The sequence below is a fragment of the Arvicanthis niloticus genome, chromosome 4 (genome assembly GCF_011762505.2).
Source record: "Arvicanthis niloticus isolate mArvNil1 chromosome 4, mArvNil1.pat.X, whole genome shotgun sequence".
Classification (NCBI taxonomy): domain Eukaryota; kingdom Metazoa; phylum Chordata; class Mammalia; order Rodentia; family Muridae; genus Arvicanthis; species Arvicanthis niloticus.
In genome coordinates, this window is record NC_047661.1 from 87,690,415 (window position 1) to 87,706,856 (window position 16,442).

The 16,442-nt window shown below is 41.5% G+C and overlaps 1 protein-coding gene across 1 annotated transcript; it reads left to right on the top strand.

Annotated features, from left to right (window-relative positions):
* Nucleotides 1–1,888: 1,888 nt before the first annotated feature.
* Nucleotides 1,889–11,908, top strand: Taf13 (TATA-box binding protein associated factor 13). The gene is made up of 4 exons (XM_076933144.1): nt 1,889–1,954; nt 3,201–3,279; nt 7,809–7,906; nt 10,822–11,908. Exons 1-4 carry the CDS (start codon nt 1,928–1,930, stop codon nt 10,990–10,992), a joined length of 375 nt encoding a protein of 124 aa, XP_076789259.1. The 5' UTR covers nt 1,889–1,927; the 3' UTR covers nt 10,993–11,908.
* The last annotated feature ends 4,534 nt before the right edge of the window (nt 11,909–16,442 follow it).

The following is a 16,442-nucleotide window of genomic DNA, read 5'->3' on the forward strand; positions in this document are numbered from 1 at the left end:
TAACACACACACACACACACACACACACACACACACACACACTCACAGGCACAAACTCATGCAGACTCACATATCTATTAGGTCAGAAAGGGAGCCACCAACAAACCCAAGTAACAGTTGCACCAGTGTCTAACCTGGTAACCTGACTGAATTGTGTTGGGATTACTAACAGGAGTATGGGTGAGGAGTCACATATGAGGGATGGAGACGACTCAAAAGCAGCTGCATCACAGCAAAGCCCACTGCAACACAGATGGTAACTCACGAAATCTGCATTCCTGAGACTCTGTGTGCAGCTGGCAGGGAGCTGGACTGCCGGTGACTGTCTTCTCTCCAAGAGTTTGACTGGTCAGTCTCCTCCCTGAGGTGTTAATGATTCTGCTTTAAGCTGCTGGGGCCAGGCCCTCAAAAATCATCTGCATTTCTGTTCTGCCAGATATGTGAGACGTGAACCTTTCTCTCCCTCTTGTATGGGATATTTCAAACCAGAGAAAACTGACAAACAACAGAATAGCAAATGATTGTCAGCCATGGCCACTCCATTTTGTAAAGGTCCCTCATTTTGGCTAAACAGTGGTAATATCTAAAACTAATTTCCCTAGGTCCTTACCCTCTGAGCCCTGTCCACCCTCAGTAATGACTGGCTATGAGCTGTTTTTTTTCTGTCATTTGACATCTTTCCTCCAACACAAGACTGGACTCTGGAGTCCACTCTGAACTTGTAGAAGACTCCCAGATCTGTTTACTGTGCTTTATGTTTGTTTAGCTCATTACATCGCTTGTTTTTTTCCCAGGTTCTGTTTTGGAGTTGGAGTTAAGAGGGTTGAATTATCTACGCTTCATAGTTTATAGCCTGTTAGCATATGTGTCCTGTCCACAGTCCTTTACTTTTTATTTATTCTTTTATGCCCTATTCCCACCGTCTCTGGGCTGCCACCTTTCCGATACATTTAGTGTCTCTGCTTTTCTGTTTGTTATTTGGTTTTCTTGTTTTGACTATGTAGCCCCATGGCTGGCCACAAACTCCTGAGGCTAGGATTAAAGGCGTGTGCCACCACACTTAGCTCTTTTGTAATTTAAAAATGTTTTACTTATCATTGTGTATGGAGGACAACCTTGCAGAGTCTGCCTTCTCACTTTCACTTTTTATATAGGTCCCAGGGAATGAGCCTAGGCTTATTCCGCTAGAGCTTTTACTGACTGAACCATCTCTCCAGCACATCTTTTGTAATTAAAAAAACAAAACAACCCCCCAACCCAAACTACATATATATATATATATGTATATATATTAAATTATGTGTATTAACGGAGGAGGGGGCAGGAAAGATTGCTCTGCCATTAAGAGCTTTTCCAGAGACTTGAGTTTGATCTCCTAGCCCCTATATAGCGGTTCACAATCGTCTAACTCCAGTTCCAGGGAATCGGTTGCTCTCTTCTGGCCTCTTTGGCGCTGCGCACACATGGTACATATACATGCCGGCAAACATATACATAAAATAAAAATTACATATATTTTTAAAAAGTATATCTATGTGGGCTTGTGTACTTGAGTGCATCAGCCCCGGAGGCAAAAATTCATCATATTCCCATGGAGCTGCAATGACAGGCATTTGTGTCTATAAGTATGCACAAATTTATCATTTATGTTTTCTGAGACGTGGGCTCATGAAGCGTGAGCTGGTCTCTGCCAAGTGCAGGGATTTTCCGGCGTAGTAGACCACGACTGGCTTTGCAATTTTTAATTCCTTCTTCAGGATTCCACGGGTAAGAGCGCGTCACTGATTTTTAGCCAATCTCGAAGCCTGAGGAGAACAAGCGTGCACGCCTATCTGCGCAGCTCCGGCCCGGCCGGAAGTGACGCATGCATCTTATAAATCTCGCCGGCCGCCCGTGGGCGGGCTCAGAAGGCTGGCGGGCAGCTAGCATGGCAGATGAGGAGGAAGACCCGACCGTGAGTGAGCGCCTGTCACACAGCCTGTTTTCTCACTCCGTCCGTCTCACTAGAGGAGGCAGAGTCTGACCCGCCTGTGCCTTAGGGAATCCCGCCGAGAGTTCGGGGATTCCGCGGTGTTTTTCTTTTCTGGTTTACCTAAGTCAGTGCGTGGAGCAGGACGGGAAGGAAGAGTAGAAAGGGTCTCCCTTTGATCTGGATCTTCCCGACACTGAGACGTCTAGAGGGTCATAGGAGGTCAAAGCTAATACCGCGGAACCAGCCGCCCAGCTGCGAACAAAACTAGTGAAAATAGCGGAGAAACGATGGACTAAAGTCAGGAAGCTTGGGATCCAAATTCTCCTTTGGCGTTATGAAGGCTTCGGTTTTCTTGTCGTGAGATAGGGTCAAGCCCAGTGAAGGAAAGTTTTTAGCCCTGTATTGACAGGTGCTTAGTAAATGTTGCTTCTGATGACAGCAGAGAGTAGACTTTAAACTATCAGATCTTTTACAGTAGTATTGCTTAGCAGTATGACAACTAAATTGGCTAAAACCAAACCCAGAACCTGAGGTCGTTCGAACTTTACACACACACACACACACACACACACACACACACACACACACCCACACACACCACACACGCGGTGTAGGGTTATTAGGAGTCGTAAAAAAAAAAAAATCTTCTTGCACGGCTTGAAAATTGGACTAGGGCTTAAGAGCCCTTTGGTGCTAAGTTTTCGTGATTTTGTGCTGTTTGCTTTAGCTTATCGCTTTGGAAAATGGAAAAGGGGCACTAGGTATGGTGGCACACACCTTTCTTTAATCCCAGCACTCAGAAGCAGAGGCAAGTAGATCTCCGTGAGTTCCAGGTAGACAAGCGTACATAGTGAGACCACTTTGTTTCAAAAAATTAAAAAAAAAAAAAAAGTCTAGAGAGAACTTAGTGCTTAAGAACATTTACTGTCATATCTGGCAACCTTCAGTGATTAAACCTATTTTGGCCTCTACGGGCAACTGTAGGTACATTGATGTAGGCCTACACAATGCACGTAAATAATAAATGTCTTTCAAAAAAAAAAAAAAAAAAGATGACATGAAAAGGGTGCTGGAGTATAGCTCAGTGATCAAGTATCTGTTTAGAATCGTGAGCTCCTGGGTTCAACTCACAGCATTCCAAAAAGAAAGATGACGAGTAGGAGGAGGCTTGAGCGAGTTATCACATGCGCTACAATCATTTGACATGTCCATATTTTTAAATTTCTAGTTTGAGGAGGAAAATGAAGAAATTGGAGGAGGAGCAGAAGGTGGCCAGGGGAAGAGAAAGAGACTTTTCTCAAAAGAACGTAAGTTGTACTTCCAATGCTTTTATTAAAGGTGGCGAGAGCTTTTGAACATGTCCTTTCAGAGTAGATATATTGTTCTGCGTATGTTTGCATATAGGGACAGTGTTCTCAGACTAGCCTATGAGATTGTCTGGTTTTATTCTTGTTTGGTTTTGGGTTTGGTTTTTTTTTAAAGATAGGCTCTGTATAGCCATGGCTATACTGGTGCTCACTATTTAGCCCACGCTAGCTTTGGGTTGGTGGGATTTTTCTGTGTAGCCCTACTGTCCTAGAACTCATTCTGCAGATCAGAATAAGTCACGATCTGATAGTCTACAACTCACAGAGATGCTTTTGCCTCTGCCTCCTGAGTACTGGAATTAAAGCTGTGAACCACCACTACCCAGTTGAAGCAGGGTTTTTTTTTAGATTCCAGTATGGTTTCAAACTTGGTATGCAGATGAGTATGACCTTGAACTTCTATTCTACTGGCGGTTTCCCGGGTTTCCCAGGTTCTAGGTGTATGGGCATGTGTCATGATTCCCAGTTTACATTTTGGATTGACCCTAGTTGTGTGTGTCAGGCTACTGCTTTGCTACTAAGCTTCGTTCATTGCATCACCATCCCCTTTTTCTGTTTTTGTCGTTGTTCTTGTCTTTCCCTTTTGTTTCATTTTTAGCAGGGTCTCATGTATCCTAGACTGGCCTGTTCTCATTACATAGCTGAGGATGATCATGCCATTGTATTCCTCGTGTCCATCTTTCAAATGATGTAAGTTGAGGCTTTGGACTAAGTCAGGGCAAGAAAGTGGTGAAGTGTGGGGTACTAGCAGTGTCACTGAGATGATAATGCACTAGCCTTCCATCATACTCCTTAAGCAGACAAGTTAACCCTTGGGACAGCAGCAGGATGAGCTGTTTCCTCTTGTCATGACTGGACTAATTCCTGAAAGGCACCATGAGAATGTACTCTCCACCCCTGTACCCAGGTTCCTTGACTGAGCATTGAGAAGTGCAGCAGCAAGAATTTTTTGATCCTACTGCATTCTATAGAAACTGCAAGATAAGCCTTTACTGTCTGAATCTTTTTTTGATCCCAGCTCTTGGGAGAGATAGGGACAGGAGGATTTGGAGTTCAGGGTCATCCTCAGAGAATTTGAAGCCAGCTTGGGCTGTATGAGACACTGTCTCTCAACAACAGAGAAAATCCTTTCCAATTCTTTTAGGTTTTGTTCAAGTCTGACCATTTCCCATTCCATCTCACTGATGCTAGTTATGTGATTTGTAGGTGGTTTTACTTCTTGTCATGTGGACATGTGAAAAGGGTCCTTACACCAAAGCACTCTAGAAATGGTACTGACACTGCTGCTTGTCCAAACCTTTAGTTCAGTTTCAACTGCTCTACTTTTGTGATGGCAAAACTTTGGAATCTTCACAGACTTCTCTCATTGACTTAATAGAATCTTCATGTCTCCTCCATTTTTGCTGTTTTTTCAGACAGGGTCTTGCTTTGTGGTCCAGGATGGCCTTAAACTACTGTTTCTCTTGCCTCCATGATTCCCTCCTTCTACCACATGGGTCCCAGTGATGGAACTCAGGTCTTCAGGCTTGGCAGCAGGTGACCTTATGTGCTGAGCTGGCTCCCTGGGCCTTTTTTAATTATCACATCATTCCCCCCTCTCCTTTTCATCCCTTTAAACCCTCCCATATACTACTCCTTGCTCTTTCAAATTCATGGGCTCCTTATTTATTAATTGTTGTTGTATACATGCATACGTACATACATTCTCTTCTCCTTCTCGCCTTCTCTCCCCCTCCCCCTCCCCCTCCCCCTCCCCCTCCCCCTCCCCCTCCCCCTCCCCCTCCCCCTCCCCCTCCCCCCTCTCCCTCTCCTCTCCTCCCTCTCCCTCTCCCTCTCTCCCTCCTCCCCCCCTCCCTCTCCCTCTTTCTTCTCTTTCCCCTAAATATATCAGTACAACTTGCTCTGTTTGTTTTCAAGGGCTTACCATTGGTTTGGACAACTAGTTGGTGTACTTAACTCTGGGAAGACTACTACACCCTTTCCCAGCATTCCTTAGTTGCCTATGCCTGCAGTTCTTCGAACAGAGTTGAAGCCTTCTGGGCTTCCTCAGCTCCACATTAGCATATCTGATTTTGTTTGTCCTTGCTTGCTGGTTTGTTTTTGAGACAGAGTTTCATATAGCCTAGGCTGCCTTGTAACCAGAGAGGACTTGAACTTCTGATCCTCCTGCCTTTCCTTCCAAGTGCTGAGATTACAAGGGTGTGCCACCATGACCAGTTTTATTTAGTGCTGGGAATACAGGGTCTTGTGAGTGCTAGGTAGGACCATCCTCTGAGCCATATCCCCAGCTTTTACAGGTTTCTTTTTCTTATTGTAACATGGAGTTTCAAAGCATCTACTGTCATTTGTCTATGCCTTTATCAACCCTTTGGCCAAATATGTGCATCATATATAACATAAAATTTCCACTCCCAATGAGATAGGTGAATTTTGCCCATTAAAATGTGATGGGTATCTTCCCCAACTATTTAAGGAAAAAACAGCTCATAGTGGGAATTTATAACATACCACTTTAGCTAATGATCAGAGTTAGCATCATCAGTGATTCATTGGCATATACCCCTGATGTGAGAGCGTCTTGACTTTGGAATTTTTTCAGTATCGTGTAAAAGCATTCTAACCTCAGTATAATCACAAGAAAACAGACAGAACAGTCTGCAACATGTGACTAGGATTCTTGCTGAGGTCTTAAAAGACAGGGAAGAGCTAAGGAGTTGCCACAGGCTGGACGGAGCAAACTATAGAGGTGTAACAAGTAAGCAGACTGGAGTCTAATGGGAGTCTGAAATGGAGGCCTGGGGACTGTAGCTCAGTGGTAAGAGCATTCACCTAGCATGTGTGATGCTCTGGTGGAGGATGGGGTAGAAACAAGGAACCTGAACAGAAAATGGACCTAAGTAGAAAAATCAGGACAATCTGAATAAGGTACTACTGTTAGTTTTTTTATGACAGGGTTTCTCTGTGTAGCCCTGGCTGTCTGGAACTCACTCTGTAGACCAGGCTGGCCTCGAACTCAGGCCTCTGCCTTCCAAGTGCCAGGAGTAAAGGCATGTGCCACCACTGCCCGGCATTGTTTTTGAGTTTTGATGAATATTTATTATATAAATGAACTGGGCATATGGGAACTCTTTCTTTTTGTTTTGTTTTTTAAATAACTCATCTGTAAGTCTAAAATTGTCTCTTTTAAAACTATATATAGAATATTGGCTCCTATCGTTGTTTTCTTCCTTCTGTGTTGGAACCTAAAGTCTCTTGGCATTGTGAATGCACAGGACAGCTGTACTCCAAAATGGCTTCCAAGTTACCCCATTCATTCTCTGTTGTTTCTGACAGTTTTTGCTTCTAAAGAAGAAATTATTCTAAGGCTGAATATAGTGATATATAGCTATAATCCCAATTCTCAGGAGGCTAAGGCAAGAGGGTTGTAAATTTGAGGTCAGTGTGGATTACATGGACAGATACTGTCTCAAGTCCCTTCCTTCTCAAGTAGTTAATTATTAATTAGATAATGATAATAGTCATAAAAAGAAAAACAATGTAAAAGGAATTGTTAATGTACTTATTTCTTTTTTTTATAAGTATATTCTAAGTTCCTTTAAAAACAATTATAGTTGGTCATGTGCTACTTGCTTTAACCCCGGCACTAGGGAAGCAGAGGCAGGTGGATCTCTAGTTCTAGGTTAGCATGGTCTACTTACTGAGTTCCAGATTAGCCATGGCTATATAGTGAGACCCTGTCTTTTAAAAAGCTGTTGGTGTATGTGTGGGTGTGTGTTTGCCACAACCCATGGGGGAGCAGAGGATAGCTTTGTGAAGTTGATTCTCTCCTTCCACCTTTATATGGATTCTAGGGCTTGAAGTAGGTTATCAGGATTGCGCAGCAAGCCTCTTTAGCCACTGAGCCATCTTGCTATCCCTTCAATTTCCTCTTTAAAAAAAAAAAAAAATTTAGCTGGGCACCTTTAATCTCAGCACTCAGGAGGCAGAGGCAGGTGCATTTCTGTGAGTTCAAGGTCAGCCTCATCTTCAAAGTGAGCTCTACCTCAGATAGCCATGGCTGTTACACAGAGAAACCCTGTCTCAAAAAGTGTGTGTGTGTGTGTGTGTGTGTGTGTGTGTGTGTGTGTGTGTGTATAATAACATTAGGCTTAGTAGCTTGGAAGGAAGGGAGATTTATGGAGGCTAAGTAGTAAGACCAGTACTAAGACTGCTTAGACCTTTTATACCAAAATCCATACTTGCAGACACAGTTGTGATATTTTGTTTGTCTTATTGCATAGACTAGCCTGGACCAAACTAGGTCCACTTGGCTCTGATTCCTGACCGCTGGAATTAAAAACCAAGTAGTACCATGCTCAGCCGTATTGTGTTTAAACCATTGGTTATAGTTTTGTTTAGTGCTAGTTGGTATGGAAAGTATACTGGTGACATTGATCAGTCTCTGAGTCAACACTTTTGCTCTCTCACAGTGCGCTGTATGATGTATGGGTTTGGGGATGACCAGAATCCTTATACAGAGTCTGTGGATATTCTTGAAGACCTTGTTATAGAGTTCATCACTGAAATGGTAAGACACTTTTGTAACTATAACTTTTTTGTCGTGTTTATTTTTGTAACTGTTAATTGAAGGTTTGAAATCTTTTTTTTGTTTTTGTTTTTTGTTTTGTTTTTTCGAGACAGGGTTTCTCTGTGTAGTCCTAGCTGTCCTGGAACTCACTCTGTAGACCAGGCTGGCCTCGAACTCAGAAATCCGCCTGCCTCTGCCTCCCAAGTGCTGGGATCAAAGGCGTGCGCCACCACTGCCCGGCCGAAGATTTGAAATCTTAAGCTTTAGATAACACTAGAACTTTTGAAATAAGCTATCCGTTAGAGTATCTGCTTTGTTCAAGTTCCTGGATATTACATAAATGTATCCCAGTCCTTCTGAATTAATTAGTTAGTTAGTTAGTTAGTTAGTTAGTTAGTTTATTTTATTTCACTTGGTATGCACAGGTGTTTTGCCTACAAGTATGTCTGTGTGTGGTATGTGTGTCTAGTTCTCTCAGAGGCCAGAGGAGGGTGTTGGATTCCCTGAAACTGGAGATACAGATGCTTGTGAGCTGCCATGTGGGTGCTGGGAACCGAACTCCAGTTCTCTGGAAGGATACCAATGTTCTTAAGCACTAGCATACTTCTACAGCCCCTGAGTTTTATTTGTAAAAACGTAATATCCTTGAATAAAATTAAAAATACTGCCCATAATCTCATCCAGCCTAAGTTCTTTTCCTTCCAGAATTTATTTAAAGGTATGTACGGTTCAAGTATGTACAGTACAGTAAATTTCATGTGCATTGGTTTTACCGGCATGTATGTATGTGTGAGGGTGTCAGATCCTTTGGAACTGAAGTTACAGACAGCTGTGAGCTGCCTTGTGGGTGCTGGGAACTGAACCTGGGGCCTCTAGAAGAGCAGCCAGTGTTCTTAACATCTGAGCCATCTCTGCAGCCCTTAGTCTAACATTTTGAATGACCGCTTTTATGGTTTTCTTCCTTTCTTTTGTTTGGATGTATTAGCAGGGATACTGAGTTTGGTTGTTTTAGTTCTTATGAGTGTTCACTCTTTACTTTGGACTATCTCCTTACTACAGAATAAAAGTGAAAAGATTACTCAGCAAGGGCAAAGGCTGTTTGGTGTGTGTGTAAGGGCCTGCACACATGACAAGTATTTAATCCAGTTTAACTCAGCTCAAGGGAAACATTAGCCATAGCAGTGCTAAATCATGCTAATTTGCATGTGTAAGGCCCTGGGTTCAGTCCCCACACTACATTAAATGGCAGAGTCTGGCATACTGCCTCATACCTGTAATTCTAGAATTCCAGAGATAGACAGGAGGATCTACTACAAGTTAAAAAATCCAACCTGGTTTTGTAACAAGTTCTAGGCCATCAAGAGCTACATAACAACACTCTGACTTGAAAGAAAGAAAGAAAGAAAGAAAGAGAGAAAGAAAGAAAGAAAGAAAGAAAATACATCTCACAAACAAACCAGGAAAAAAAAAAAACAAACAAACACAAATCATCCAGGCACAAGAAGATGTTATTTTGGTGTGGTCAGCATTCAGGAGGCTGTGGTAGGCGTACCCCAGTTTTAAGACCAGCTAGGCTACATAGTAAGACCCTGTCTCAACAAACAAAAACAAAGCCGAGCATAATGGTACATTCTTTTAATTCTAGAAGTTGTAACAGAGGCAGGAGGATTGCCTCATTTGAAACCAGCCTACATTCCGGGATCTTGTCTCAATAAAAAACAGTCAGAGATAAGTTGGCCTGAGTTTAGGGCTAGGCTGGTCTATATAGTGAGTTCTAGACTATATAGTGAGACTCAAAAACATGTCTCAAAAACAAAACAGCAACAAAAATAATATTAATAATAAAAATTATGCTACTACAAGCCTAATTGTTATTTGCCTAAACTCTATTACCCTCTCATTAGCCACCCTAAAACGCACTTAACAAAACAACCCCTCAACAAAACAAAACAAAACAAAACAAAAAACTTCACATATATCATACAGCAAAACAGAAATATCTTCAAATTTGCTAGGTTTTGTTGTTTTGGTCTGCCTGCCTGCCTGCCTGCCTGCCTGCCTGCCTGCCTGCCTGCCTGCCTGCCTATCTGCCTATCTGCCTATCTATCTATCTATCTATCTATCTATCTATCTATCTATCTATCTATCTATCTATCTATCTATCTATAAGGCAGGGTCTCACTATGTAACCCTGGCTGGCTTGGAACTTGCTTTATAGACCAAGGCTTATCCTGAACTCACAGAGATCTGTCTGTCTCTGTCTTCCAAGTTCTGGGATTAAAAGCATGCATCACTCTGACTGTCCAGCTTACTTTCGTAGTTTTAATGTTTTTAATGAAAAAAAAAAAGCCTATGAAGCATAAAGAAATAAAGAAATATTGCTAATTATGCAAAAGAAAAAAGATAAGGAGGCCGGAGAGATGGCTCAGCAGCTAAGAGCACTGGCTGCTCTTCCAGAGGTCCTGAGTTCAATTCCCAACAACCTCATGGTGGCCCACAACCATCTGTAATGGGATCCAGTGCCCTCTTCTGGTGTGTCTGAAGAGAGCAACAGTGAACTGACATACATGAAATAAATCCTTAAGAAAAAAAAAAAGGGCCGGGTGGTGGTGGTGCACGCCTTTAATCCCAGCACTTCACTTGGGAGGCAGAGGCAGGCGGATTTCTGAGTTCGAGGCCAGCCTGGTCTACAGAGTGAGTGCCAGGACAGCCAGGGCTACACAGAGAAACCCTGTCTCGAAAAACCAAAAAAAAAAAAAAAAAAAAAAAGAAGGAAAGAAAAGAAAAGAAAAAGGAAAAAGGATAAGGAGATGACCAGACAGATGGTTCACAAACGTAAACACCAGCATGACTAATAGCAAATTAAAACACAAAAATATTTAACCTTTAAAAATTAATGTGTTTCCTTGTCATAGACTCACAAGGCAATGTCGATTGGAAGACAAGGTCGAGTGCAAGTTGAAGATATTGTCTTCCTAATCCGAAAGGATCCAAGGAAGTTTGCTAGAGTTAAAGACTTACTAACTATGAATGAAGAATTGAAACGGGCTAGAAAAGCTTTTGACGAAGCCAACTATGGATCTTGACACCGTTTTTAATTCCTGAGATTTTGGTATTTTCTGTGGAAACCATACATTGTTGTTGTCTGCAGTAATATCATAATAGCTAGGCATGCAATGAAAGAGGTCTTTAACTTGAGCCTCTCCTTGCCTGTCTTTATCTGACCATATTTAATTACTGGCCTAACTCCTAACTTAAAGTATTGCAAACCATGCAGTTCCATCCGAAAGGGGGGAAGTAGTATTTATTCTTCAGGTAGACGTGTGTGTTCCTAGCTGTATACCATTGCTGCATAATATGCAATCTTAATGTCCTTTTGATTTTATGAATGTGAGGCTTGTGCTTTATGTATCTCAAGTTTTTAGATGACTGTGGTGGGAGAAGTTATTAAAGATAATGAGCTGGTTTGTGGTGGTTTTTTTTTTTTTAAGAAACTAAATTCTTGTCAGAATGTTTGTCTTAATAGATCATTTGTTTTAATATTTTCTAAAGAACACTTTTTTTTAAAAAAGAAACTTATATTTGCTAAGTGTTAACAGACCTTGTCTTCCTTACTGACTGTAAAGCTTCCAAAACCAAATGCCTTCAGTAGTAGGAATGGCAAGGCTTACAAAGCTGATGCAGGACAGGTATTTCCGGTTGTGTTCTAGTGACGTCAATTTAAGTCCTTTCATTATGAGAATGTATAGTTGGTTAAACCCATGTGTGACTGTGCAAACCATTTTCATAGTTCAGGATATGCAGGCTTTGTGTGTAGTTCGCTTACTGCAGTAAATTATTATTCTGCTTAGCTTACAATAAGGATTAAAATTGCATTTAAAGAGCTTAGAATGTTACTCTGAAACTTACTGGTGCTTCTTAACATCTCTAAATCAGTACTTGGGGAAATACTACCTGTTTAACCTACTGATACAAGGAATAAAGAATGAGGAATTAAACACACCTATACTTGAGTTTGTGTTTGTTTGTTTGTGTATGGTTCTTATGAGACAGGGTTTCTCTGTATAGCCCTGGTTGTCCTGGAACTTACTTTGTAGACCAGGCTGGCCTCAAACTCACATAGATATATCTGCCTCTGTCTCCTGAGTGCTGGGATTAAAGGCATGTACCATCACACCCTGCTGATTTTGTGATTTATACCCCTTCTCAGGATACTGCATCTATTACTGTATGATAGTCCTAGCTCTTTTTTCTTGTTTTTTTTTTTAAATGTTATTTTTATATTACACCTCAGTTGATGAGACTTAATGCATAACTGGGCTGATCATTTTATTAAAAAAACAAAACAGTTGATGCTAGAGAGAGAGCTCAGATAGCTCAGAGGTTAAGAATATTGGCTGCACTGGGCAGTGGTGGCGCACACCTTTAATCCCAGCACTTGGGAGGCAGAGGCAGGCGGATTTCTGAGTTGGAGGCCAGCCTGGTCTACAGAGTGAGTTCCAGGATAGCCAGGATTACACAGAGAAACCCTGTCTCGAAAAAAAAACCAAAAAAAGCATGGCAGTGGGATAATATCTGACACTATTTTAGGGAGGGGATGGGGTTGAGACAGGGTCTCTACATAACCCTGTTTGTCCTAGAATTCATTATGTAGACCAGGCTGACCTTAAACTCATAGAGATCTACCTGCCTTTGCTTGTCCAGTGCTGGGAATAAAGGCATATACCAGTAGCTGCCTGTCACTATTTTTGCTAATCAAGGCCTGTTTTATTCTGAAAAGTGTGCTAAAGAATAAATACTGAGTGCTACTCAATTTTTACCCACTTTATGTAGAAAACTGTATGCACCCTGAATTGACCCAGTGTCTTAGTCATTTTAAGTGTCTTACTATCCTGCTGACTACCCAGGCCCATGTGATAATTTTAGTGTTTATATAACATATATACACACACACATATATACACATACAACTTATATACAGATACACAAATATATATAAATATATATAAATATATATAAATAAATTATATATATTTGTGTATATATATGTGTGTGTGTGTGTGTGTGTGTGTGTGTGTGTGTGTGTGTGTATTTGTGTATCTGTATATAAGTATGCCCACAAGAGTACATGTACCCAAGGTGCTATATGCACTCTAAACTGCTGAACTAATCTAGCACTGGTTGGGCTTTTGTTGTTTGTTGGGGGAAGGAGATGTTTTGAGATGGTCCCTTACGGTGTAGGCTGGCCTTGAACCAACTCACCCTGTAGCTGGACTTCATCTTAGAGCTTCCACCTGCCAAGTGCTGGATTACATTTATGTACCAATGTCACTGTATGCTTTTTGTTGTGTCTTTAATCTCAACTCCTTTTAAGGTGCCAAGTGATAGAATGTAAAGCTAAGCTAGTATAAGAAGAAAAAGATCTTACTGGCTTACTTAGTTGAAACATGGGAAAGAAGGAATGGGGCTAACTTCAGGCTTGACTGGTCCCGGGTACTTAAGGAGAATCAAGACTATCTCCATCTTGTATCTTAACCTGGATTTTACATCTTGTATCTTAACCTGGATTTTACACTCTTGATGGTCTTAAACATGGCTGACAGTTCTAGAGTTCCATTCTTTTTTCTTAAAGATTTGTTTGTTTGTTTGTTTGTTTAATGTATGTGAGTATACTGTACTCTTCAGACACATCAGAAGAGGGTATCAGATTCCATTACAGATGGTTGTGAGCCACCATGTGGCTGCTGGGAATTGAACTCAGGACCTCTGGAAGAGCAGCCAGTGCTCTTAACCACTGAGCCATCCCTCCAGCCCCAGAGTTCCATTTTTAACTTGAGAATGTTGTGCTACTTAGTTGTGGTTTGAATGAGAATGGTCCCTATAAGCTCATGTTTGAATGGTTAGTCCTCAGTTAATGGAATTGTTTTAAGAAGGATTAGGAGGTGTGGCTTCGTTGGAGGAGGTGTGTCAGTGGGGTTGGGCTTGATAGTTCAAAAGCCCACACTAGGCCCAGTCACCTTCCTCTTTCCCTCCTACCTCTTCTCTCCCATCCCTTCCTCCATCCCTCCTTGCTGCCCTGTCTGTCTCTCTCCCTTCCTATTTCCATCTGTCTCTCTGTCTCTGTTTCTCTGCCTCCACTGTTCAGGTCTTATATACATTGTCAGCTGCTGTTCTAGTACCATGTCTTCCTGCCTGCTGCCATGCTCCTCAGCGTGATGATCATGTACTTACCCTCTGAAACTGTAAGCTAGCTTCCTATAAAATGTTCTTCTCTTAAAAGTTGCTTTGGTCATGGTGTGTCCTCACAGCAATAAGTGACTGAATAGAAAATTCCAAGTGAGAGTTAACTGTTGTTTTGGCTCTGGCCAGAAAGACATGTGTGGTATCCAGAACCTCCTGCCCTACCTCTGTGGTGGAGATGTCATTAAGTTGGTAGAGTGCTTACCAACCATGCACAAAGCCCTGGGTTTGGTCCACAGTACTTCATAAACCTAGTATAGTGCAAATCTATAATCTGGATCAGGGGAGATAGAAGCAGGAGGATCAGAAGTACTAAGTTGGTCAGCCTGGGATACGTGAGATCCTTCACACACACACACACACACACACACACACACACACACACACACACACACACCAAGAAAAATGGCACAGAGTAGGCCTGGAAAGCAAAAAGAAAGGGAGATTGGATAGACAACAGATGAACAGTGATTTGATTCACAACTGTGCTTTTCTTTACAAGACAATCTCACTATACAGCCTATTATCCACCTGCCCATGATTGAACTCAAGGATCCTCCTCCAGCTCCCGCATGCTGGGGGTGTTACAGGCAGAGTTTATTAATTTTGAGTTCTAATAGTGAGACACTATAGCTACCTTCCAACATCTACTTAAGTAGACTAGACATCAGCTTCATGTGGCAATTTCACTTAAAAATAAATAAAATTGAAAACTTAGTTTCTCAGTTGTACTGGATGTATTTCAGGTTCTCAACCCCATGGTAATAGTTGGTATAGCATTGGATAGAGCTGATTTAACAGGTTTCCATTTTCACAGAAAAAAACATTTTTGAACGATGAGGGCACAGGTGCTCCCTCCTCAGCTCCTCTGTTTGCATAAACACAGTATGGTAGTTTCGATATGCTTGGTTCAGGGAGTGGCACTATTAGGAACTGTTTGTGAGACAGTCTCTCCTGGCTGCCTTTCCATCAAGATGTAGAACTCTCAACTCCTTCTCTAGCATCAGGCCTGCCTGGATGCTGCCATGCTCCCTCCTTGATGACAATGGACTGAACCTCTGTATCTGTAAGCCAGCCCCAATTAAATGTTGTCCTTTCTAAGAGTTACCTTGTTCATGCTGTCTCTTCACCACAGTGAAACCACAACTAAAACACACACAGTATAATAGGAAAGCATAATGGGCCACAGCTTCAACAAATAACCAGTTCTTTGCCAACTTGTCTTCTGAGAGTAGTATTAAATCAACTTCATCAGTGAATGCAGAATACATCCATCTCACAAAGTGGAGCAGCTGTAGAAGACTGATGTAAGGGAGTGAATACCAGCTTTCAAATGTAAGTAAAACTTGTCTTCTTGCTTCTAGGCAGACATACACAGAAACAGCAACAGCAGTGTGAGGGTAAATCGTGAGGGAAATTCTAGCAATATTCATCTAGAGCATCATAAGCGAGGACAACATTAATGTAGAAATGGGAACAGTAGCTCACCAGGTCTGAACAGTACAGAGGGGTGGTTGCCTGGGAAATGCCCTCAGATGTTTTGTCTTGTTGCTGACATTGGACATGTAGCTTGATGTGTTACAGTCATCAGCAAGAGTTATCCATGCGTGTCTGCTTGTCTCTTTAACATGACTTTGAATATCTAACTTACTTAAATATTGAGTTTAGAGTTCATTCTTTCCCACCATAATTAGGAACTGTATGTACTCTTCCTAAGTTGCTTTTGTTAGGTATTTGGTCACACTGATTTAAAAAAAGAAAAAAAAAAAAAAAAAAGCAGCAGCTACAACATGCAGCAGACACTCTTTGTCCAGACTTTATAGAAAGTTCTACTGAAGGGCTTCAAACTCATTCCTTATTTTTTATTATACTTATTTATTTTGTGTGTGTTTGCCTAGGTGAATATATGTGCCATAGCACTCATGTGGAGATCAGAAGACAGCTTATGGGAGCTGGGTCTTTCCTTCCACCAAGTAGGTTCCTGGGTTCAAACTTAGGCCATCAGGTTTGGTGGCAAGTGCCTTAAACTGCAGAGCCATCTTATGGACCCTAGAATATTGATTTTTCTTTTTTACAAAATTATTTTTACTAATGCTCACATATTTACTTAATATAAATATAAATGTCTTTATTTGAAACAATGATGTATTTTTAAAACTAGATTTAATCATACATGTATAATTTAAGCTTTTGTCAAGGAGCTTTGGTTAGATCCATGGACATTTGTTTTTTGATTGTTTGGGGGAGGTTGGGGTGAGAGGGAAAGAATTATGTCAGAGTCTCAGGTAGCCTGGGT

What these genes read in the sequence shown, in the direction of transcription:
- Taf13 (XM_076933144.1), top strand. Translation starts at nt 1,928, where the DNA reads ATGGCAGATGAGGAGGAAGACCCGACC. An exon ending in ATGAGGAGGAAGACCCGACC is followed by an intron (nt 1,955 to 3,200) that starts GTGAGTGAGCGC and finishes TTAAATTTCTAG; the next exon opens with TTTGAGGAGGAAAATGAAGA. An exon ending in GAGACTTTTCTCAAAAGAAC is followed by an intron (nt 3,280 to 7,808) that starts GTAAGTTGTACT and finishes GCTCTCTCACAG; the next exon opens with TGCGCTGTATGATGTATGGG.